Source organism: Colletotrichum navitas (assembly GCF_030913465.1).
Source record: "Colletotrichum navitas strain CBS 125086 chromosome Unknown LY79scaffold_28, whole genome shotgun sequence".
In the NCBI taxonomy this organism is placed as follows: Eukaryota; Fungi; Ascomycota; class Sordariomycetes; order Glomerellales; family Glomerellaceae; genus Colletotrichum; species Colletotrichum navitas.
The window spans coordinates 307,307-315,856 of record NW_026850574.1 but is presented as its reverse complement, the minus strand read 5'-3'; the positions used below and the strand labels follow the sequence as shown (position 1 = coordinate 315,856).

Below are 8,550 nucleotides of genomic sequence, written 5' to 3'. Positions count from 1 at the left end.
GGGGGGGGGGGGGGGCAGCATGAGTAAGGGAAAGCTAGCACTGATTGAACGGTTCGCCACTGCTAATGTTGGGAATAGCAGCCTTCGGGGAGCAGGATGGATGTCGAGAAATAACACAAATACCTATCACATGGTCGCAGACGATGGATTGCTTCTGCCTAGAAGTGCTGCATCCCGGCGGAGAAAGCAAAGCACGAGAACGACTGGCGCCCAGGTGGACATTGGATCTTGCCAAGCAGGGACTTGTGTCATTGGAGGCCGACCCCTGGAGTAAGGCTGATTGCGGGGTCAGAGAACCGTGATGATGACATAATCTTGTTCTGTAGGCATGGAACCCTTGGCATTATATCCCTCCCACCACCAGGCCGGCAGGAAGCATCTTCAACCATGGCCTCGACTCTGCCAGGTCCTACAAAGTAGAGGCAGAACACTTGTTGGCTTTTGAAATCATTTCTTTTAACGCTTCCCGTCTATTTGCTTACACTGACACTAGTCATTGACGTCTTTTTTCGCTCCTATAATGCGGTCGTGATGGCTGCTTCTGTTGCCTCTCTCCAAAGACACATGTCCAGCCTTTCCCCGCCGGGGTATTTCATGACAATCGCAGCCGTTCTACATACAGCTTTAGACCATGACCATCGACACGCTCTCTCTTCTTCCCTTCCTCTCTCTCCGTGTATCCTTTTCTTACCCCCATGGTATGACTCTGTTGGCCAAAAGAAACTTGATGACGCATGTCCGAACCGTAACCCATTCCGAACCGTTGCCGCAGATGCATTGAGACAAATAATAGACCCTGCCGCCCAAAATAACGCAACAGACCCCCCTTCCATACATGTGATCTTGATCGGTGAAATAGACGACTGAGGCAAGACAGCGGCCCCTCTGTTTTGGATGCTCGAGCTAACGCTTCAGGTCGCTTGAAGCCCGAATCCCCTTCCTGTTTTGCAATTCGTCGACATTCCGGTGCACGATGAGTCTCGCACACTTTCGCTGGCTTCGTTTTCCATTCAAAATTGATTGCACCAGGCCATCGTCGAGCAAAGCGGGCTTGTTGATAATCGAAACTGCGGAAGGTGCTTGTCATAGCACCGAGTCCATCCTCGCATCCGATCCATCGCCACCATTGTTTTGTGCATCTCTTCTCGCAGCTGTCCATGGGCATAAACCCGTGAGGTACGCAATGCCTGGCCCCTTCACCTGCCCCGCAGTTTATGTTCGATCCAGAATACGAGTGTCCAACATTTGTCCACGACCAAAGCCGATGACGGAATGCCAGCAACTTGTGCCCATGCAGTTCTTCATCACTCTGAGCCATATCCAAAGAAAACAATGCTAGCTTTCTGTCGTGTCAAGGGATACACGGCGGTGTGCAGACGAATTTGCCAGTTCTCAACGTATTAGCCGCCCTTTCGGTCCGCCTCGTGCTTGGGCGGCTGTTCGCCCGAAACGAGTCCACTGCCCAGGTTCTTGACGTCCGCGCCCTTCTTGCGACTTTTGGTTGCCTTTTGCCACGTACCATCGGCGCCATGGCTTTCGCTCTTGACGCCCCGAGTGTGGCCGTTCTCTCGAATGCCGTTAACCCTGGGTGATTGAGCCGGGGCCTGATTAGACGTCTGCGAATGCGACTGAGGTTGTGTTGCTGCTTGAGGTGAACGCTGTGTGGCCGCTGACAACCGCTTCGGCGACTGCGCCGATGTATGAGCTTGCTTGGGCTGGTTCGCAGTTGATCCCTTAGTTTCGTTCTCTTTGCGTCCAGGAACAAGTGGATCGGTCTGAACCTTGGGTGTGGCGTTCTGTGCAACGGACGATGACTGATCGGCTCTCGGCGGGTAATCACCCTTTCTTATGACGGTCGGCGAAGGAGATCGGGTCTCGTTGATTGGCGAGAGGTGCTGAGCGTCGATGCTCAACTGGTGACTGTTCATCCTGTTGTCCCGGGTGGCGAGGTCGAGTGGCGCTATCACACCGCTTTGCTGCCTTGAAAGGGCTCTCTGGCGTAGAGATGTCTGAGTGCCATTGACAACTTCCGGTTGCACCTGCGTTTGCGAGGCCCACGCATACTGGTTCATTGACATGAGAGCGATTCTGTCGCGGAAAGAGGGATCATCGACAGGCCGAGGCGCAGAAGGCGAGGTCAATGCTGCTGCCGCTGCTGCGTTGGTCGCGGTCGGGGTAGTGGTACCGTTGACAATCAGCGGAGTCCGCTCGGAAACCGGAGTCTGGGCTGGTTCAGGCCTGGTGGAAGACTGGACATCTCCCTGGTCAACAGCATGGCCACTGATACCAAGCCCTTGAACCTGTAGTGACTGTTCCTGAGATAGCCGCCTTGACCCATCAGTGTTGGGATCAGCAGCAAGTCCTGTTGGGTCGTGACGCTGTAATGGCGTGGAACTTGTCCGCAAGGATGACCCGGTGCCATTGACTACCAAAGGTCGTGAGGCTGTCCGAGGTCCGTTGGGATTGACCGCAGTTGTTGCTTGACCCGGTGCGGCTGCGGTTCCGCCCGTGGAAAAAGCTCGAGCATGCCCTAGAGGAGAGGGCGACCGCGATGTTCTTCGCATTCTGCGATCCAAAATAGTCTGCGGGACTTCGGTTGACAGTCTTCGACGTCCCTGGGCTGGCTGTGTCGAGTCGCCAAAGGCAATAGCATTGGGAGGACCTTGCGAGCGTGCCGGGCTAGATGTGTCTGAAACGTAGTATCCCAAGTAAGCTCCTTCGTCCGAGGCTGGCGACTTGCTCGCAGGGTGCTGGGGGGCCTCGTCGTAAACAGCATCGCCAGGAATGAAGCTTGGGATCGGAACTCCATTCACCTGTCGTGCAGGATTCGCGCTGCCGTTTGTCGGGGTGCTGGTCCCGGGAAAGCCTTGACCCTGCTGTGTCGCAGGGGCGGAACGTGAAGCAGGTTGCGATTGCGACCTCAACGAACTTCCAGAGGTCGAAGCGCCAGACTCTGTTGTCGCCGAAGATCTCTGGAGCCCTCTGCGATACTCTGGAGTGGTGGCCGTTGCAGCAGTAGCCGGCGAGGAAGCGTAGGCAAGCCCGGACTGGCCATAGTAGGCGGCAGCCATCGGAACGCCGTACATGCTGTACCAATCCTGAGGGCCGGCGATGGGAGCACTGAGTGGAGGGTTGTCGAACGAGTTGGTCCTAGGGCGTTCTGAGCCTTGCTGCGAGGTCGAGGACGAGCCTTGCATCCTTTGGGCAGCATGCATTTGGGCAGCCATCTGGGCCTGGACTTGCTGATAAACCTGGGATTGGGTGTAGAGCTGGAACCGGATGTTATTCTCTTGCTGTAACTGGGCGGCCATGGCTGCACTCACAAGCGCGGGGTATTGTTGATGTGACTGGGCCTGCTGCGCGTACCACGCAAGCTCCTGGGGAGTCATTGCCACCGAAGGCATGTACATGGTGTTAGTATCATAGGCTACGCTTGAAGAGGCTCTTCGGTTCGAGTTCGTGTTCCGGTGGAAGTTGTTGGGGTGCCGTCCGCGGTAGTTCCCACGCCCACCTCTTCCAGAATTTTGCTGAGAAGAACTGCGAATCATGACGGGTCGCGCTTGTGTTGGCGGCCGTTGGAATGTCGGTGTTTCTTCCTTGGGGTAGACATACTTCTCGCAGCACTCATCCAGCTTCCCTTCCGAGATGAGGTCGAAAGCTCGCCGCAACTCCAGATGAAGTCCGCGGAAAGAATACTCGTCTGCAGTATTGCCCAGGTTGCGGATGGTGTTGAATGGCTCCTCCACACACAAATGGTTATTAATGCCGATGTGCCATCCCTTCTCCTGCTTCGTCACTTTTCGTCCGAGACGGATCGAAATGGCGTTATTGTCGTAATCGAACTCATGCGCGTAAAAACGAAAGAACTGGAAAAGGAGCTCCCCAAGCGAGGCCTTATTCCTGTCGCCGAACCCACGTAACTTGTCCAAATCGTCCGCAAATGCACTTTCTGGTCCGCCTCTCTTAGGTAACCGCTGATGCTGTCGCTGGTGAAGCGAAGGGAGAACCGGGGGGTCACGAAGCTGCAGGAATCCGATAATCAGGCAGATCCACGTGTACGAACTGAGGGTGCCGCCAAAGGCTGGTTCGGTTAGCAAACACTGACACATAAGAAGCCAGCACGCGGGAAGCCATACCAGCGTCGTTGACGATCCTCTGCCGCGTCCAGTACTTGACGATCATAGCCAACGGCCGCACACGCGGGTCAATCTCTACGTATGTTCGGACCATCCTTGTGTTCTCTAACGCCAAGGTGTTGTTCACATTCATGTCGCAGGCGAGGCCGAGTTCGGGGTCCCAAATCTTGACAATGGGCACTTTCGCGGCGGAGATACAGACGACCTTCTTCATGCCCTCTGTTCAGGTTTGGTTGATTAGCGAATGTTGGGAAACCAGGAGCATACGACATACTTCGCGCCAGCAGATCTGCAATTATGCAAACTCCCTCCAATTCCTTCCACGGCGTTGTAATACAGATGTCGACTGTTTGGAGCGTTAGTGTTGAGCACAGTGGAAGGCGGACAAAAAGAAAGTGAGATGGCCACGAACCGTCCGAGTCGTCCGAACACAGCAAGTTGCCAGATGAACCGAAGAGGTTCACGCGGATGTCATTTCCAGGCCATTCCTCGTTGAATATCCTCTCCAACTTAACGACGAGCTTTTGACGGTTCTCCTCGACTTTCGCGGTCGGTGTTAAACGGTCGTACAATTTGCGCATATCTGTGGTCAACTTTCGCTCCTCGTCTTCTGACAGCTTGCTCTTGACCCTGTCCAGACTCGTCCGCTCCAACTTGTCGCTCCCTATGCTATAAGGCATTCTCCTTTTCGAGTTCATTTGTGACGTCTCATACTGGCAACCGCCCATGAGTCGCGGAGGCAAAGGTCGTAAGGAGGGGAGGTTGCTATTTGTCTCCGAGTAGGCAGAGCGAGGGGAATGGTTGTTCGTTGCCGTGGGCGATGGCTCTCGGGACTCGAATGAGAAGTTTCTAGCATGCTGCTGAGGAGTAGAGGGCATCGAGTTGGAGTGAGACTGTCCATTGCCGGCCCGGGCTGCAGGACGGGCGGGGAGGGGATGTGAAAGCTCCGGTTGTCGGGATGACTGCTGCTGCATCTTGGGCGGAGCGTCCTTGCCTGTTATGACAGCGCGATCGCCTTTCTCTTTGTTCTGCACGGCTCTATGCCCATGGCCTCCTTGGGTGCCCTTAGTCGCGGGGTTGTCCTTGTTCGACACCTTGGAGGAGGATCGGGACCGAGGGGCCGCCTGGATCTGAGGGGTGGCCACCGTCGTCTGAGGAAGCGCTTGAGATTGTTGCAAGCCGCCTCCTCGTCCGGGAGAGACGAGATTGGTGTAGTGTAGCAACTGCGCCTGGTATACGGAGGCTTGCTGGGGAAAGAGAAGGGGCCAGAAGTCTAGCTGGGCCGGGGCGCGGGAGGCGTCGGAGAAGTAGGAAGCCGAAGTCGCCGATACTATCGTGGGGGTTTGGATCCAAGGAGACGTTGGATAGGTATGCTTCGATTCTGTTGTAGTGGCCCGACTTTCCATGGAGTGAGACCTGGCTCAACTTCCGTAAGGAGGGTGGACGGGAGGAGGCAGATGCGGGCGCAGAGCAACAGCGGCGGCGGAGGAGAGAAATCGAGAGCGAGATCTAGGAACAGCCAACCGGGTCTTCTCAGGTGGAGCAGAGCTGGCAATGACGAGGGAATCCGAGGGTATCGAGGGAATATAAGAAAAATAAAACGAGTCGGTTGCTAGAACACGATTGGGAGAAGTGGTCACTGTTCGAGGAGGTCGAATCTCTTTCTCTTTCTCTCCCTGGCACCGAGTCTGTTTCTGTGTCGGCAAATGCGTGTACGGACGAGGTGAGGTTTGGGTGGAAGAGGGAGTCGGGCAAGTTGGGGAGTTGTTGAGCCGTTGCTGACACAAGTAAAGTGCTACTAGAGACGTGCGAATGGACTGAAATAATCATCTAGGTCCAGACACGGTCTGGTGTGGTCGGGTGCAGCGAGTTGTTGTGGCAGAGAGCACTCTCCTTCCTCTTTGCAGCCTGCGTCGTTGTGCTCTGGGGAAGAGGGAGAGAATGTCGTCCACGGCAGGAGGCGAAAGAATGGGTGTGGAGTTTAGATTGGGGACATTGACCCAAAAGCGACAGGAGTGGGCTGGGGGGTGTCCTCGGGCTGTGGACCGTGAAATAACGATGGGGGGCAGACACACAGAATGTGGAAAGGGTCTAAGGGGGTAGGGTAGATGGTAGGTAGTAGGTAAAGTGCACCACACGTAGTTGCCGCCACGGGTTTATCTGTGAGGAATTGTGATGCCGGACTCTGCGCTCTTGTTTTATCCTGCCACTTACTGGCCAAAAGCCGAGTGGAAACGAAGCAAGGCCGACAAGAGGTCTAGCAGGTGATTATTCAGAAAAAGTGAGAGAACAAAATGACGTTCCAGAAGTGAGGGAATGAAAGTGAAGTGTAAAGGGCAGCGTTTCGTTTGGGGGTGCAAGGAAGGTAGGTACCTGAGTCCAAGGAAGGCAAGGGTGCGTGTGTGGATGAAGGACGTATCTGAGTACGGTCGTAGTGCATGTACATGTACCCCTTTACGCGAAAAGAGCGCGGTATTGGGGAGAGAGGTAATAGGTATTTTGGGTATTTTGGCGGGGATGGATAATAGCAAGCAGGGGCAAAGGCGAAGTAGGTAAAGTACCTAAGTAGGTACCCAAGGAGCGAGCAAAGAGGGCGAAGTCGGGAAAGCAAATCAAGGCGAGGCCAGGCCAGCGGAGGTAAAGCCGGATGTAAAGAAAGGAAGGTAGGTGGTATGGATTGCTGGCCAGTTGTGCTGGGCATGCGTGTGATGCGTGTGTGGTATGTATGTGCCGGGTACACGTTCGCCGCCCAGATCGCTAGGTACACTACGAGTTACACACTGTGAGAAATTAGAGACTAGCACCGTAAGGACAGAAGGTAGCGCCTTTCCTTGAGGGAAATAAAGTGAGGGGTTCGGCAGACGGGAGGGAAATGCCGTGGTAGCAGCAGCGGCAGCGACAGACACTGCAGGGTCAGTTAGAAAGTAGAGTGTTTGACACGACCGATGAGATGGACGATGTAAAGAATAAAAATAAAGTAACAAGTAAAGTGATTTGAAGAGTCGGACACGGTGCTATCCGACGTGATTCAGCACAGCGCAGTTCGGCGAGGCGGCACAAATTGTTGTCGGGATAGGTGGAGTAGATATCCTGTCTAATTGATTGCTGGTCAGCTCAACTGAGGTAGGTAGCCAACTCAGTCTGATGTGGCCTTTACGCGCTTTAAGAGAAGGGAGGATATCTGAAATAAAGCAGGTACATATTCAATGTAGGTAATTAATATACCGCAGCAAGGCGCCTGCGTACGATGTACAATCGGGATTCGATGGCAAGGGCAAATAGGAGAAAGCTAGCAACAGCACCAACATACATACCTACCTAGCTAGGTACGTGGATCGCCAAACCAACCCAGCTAACTACGGTATCTTTCGGACGGCCCCGGGGATGCAGATTGGACCCCATCTCAGTAAGCCCAATGAAGAGCCTTGAGACGGAGAAGGTCTCCCAGATACGAACAGAACCAAGTGCATTCGAGGCAGCATCAGTTGGGCTGTTGGTACCATGGCATCTCCCAACGACGCTCGCTGTGAATAAGCCAAGGAAAGGAAGGCACTCACCACCCTCACCCTCACCCTCGCACCTTCCTTCTTCGCTGGACGTTAGGTACCTAGGTAGGTAGTAGGTAGGTACGTAGGCACCTGTGTGGTGATAGTGCTAGGTTGGATCTCTGGATCTCTCCTTCCCCATTGCTGTTGCTTCTCTTGTCCTATTCGCTACATGACTACCTACCTGCCTTCTCATCGTCATCCTTAACCCTGGTCTCCTCTCTTTCCCTCGCTCGCTTACCTCCTGCTCAAGAGGTCTCCGTGTCGACGCGTCTGCCCCCCGCCCATCGGTAGGCAATCTTGAAAATAAGGGAATCACACTACCGACCCGAGTAAGGAGGTACACTGCCTGCCAGCCCTGTATCCCTCTGCAGCGAGGAAGCGGAGAGTAGGGTCATATGTTATGTCATGCCGATATCCACAGTGCGTACACGGAGCGCGCGGGCAGGGGCAGCAGTCGAAGTGGAGAAGACGACACGCTCCGGACGCAATTTGGGGCCATTTGGAAGAGAGGGAAAGAGAGGGGAGGGGCCATTTCACCAAAGTGCCCCATCCATGTTCCGTCGCAGTCCTGGCGGAGTCTGGTCGCTCGACAGTCAACACTCTCTTCCTGACTGCGCCTTGCCGCTGTCCACAGGTGCGACCCCTCAGGATTTTTAGTGGTTTCCTGCCCAGACATCCAGAGCAATGCAGCCTACCTAGGGTAGTGTAGTAGTACCGTACGCACTCGTGAGATTCGTCGACCACTAGTGAGCCGGCTAGCTGTATATAGCTAGCGTCTTACTGAAAGCAGCTAGTGGATTTCCATGGCGCTAATCTTACTATAGAAGGCGGTCAGACTATCTACCCTTCGTTGCCAACTAGCCAGC

General features: G+C 54.6%; 1 protein-coding gene across 1 annotated transcript; it reads right to left on the bottom strand.

The window, feature by feature from the left end:
• Window positions 1-1,369: 1,369 nt before the first annotated feature.
• LY79DRAFT_195602 (uncharacterized protein) lies at window positions 1,370-5,809 on the bottom strand. The gene is made up of 4 exons (XM_060551417.1): window positions 4,549-5,809; window positions 4,411-4,482; window positions 4,137-4,355; window positions 1,370-4,081 (listed from the first exon to the last, which is right to left on the bottom strand). Exons 1-4 carry the CDS (start codon window positions 5,540-5,542, stop codon window positions 1,401-1,403), a joined length of 3,966 nt encoding a protein of 1,321 aa, XP_060414372.1. The 5' UTR covers window positions 5,543-5,809; the 3' UTR covers window positions 1,370-1,400.
• Between the last annotated feature and the right edge of the window lie 2,741 nt (window positions 5,810-8,550).

What these genes read in the sequence shown, in the direction of transcription:
- LY79DRAFT_195602 (XM_060551417.1), bottom strand. Translation starts at nt 5,542, where the DNA reads ATGGAAAGTCGGGCCACTACAACAGAATCGAAGCATACCTATCCAACG. An exon ending in GTGTTCGGACGACTCGGACG is followed by an intron (nt 4,483 to 4,548) that starts GTTCGTGGCCAT and finishes CGCTCCAAACAG; the next exon opens with TCGACATCTGTATTACAACG. An exon ending in GAGGATCGTCAACGACGCTG is followed by an intron (nt 4,082 to 4,136) that starts GTATGGCTTCCC and finishes TAACCGAACCAG; the next exon opens with CCTTTGGCGGCACCCTCAGT.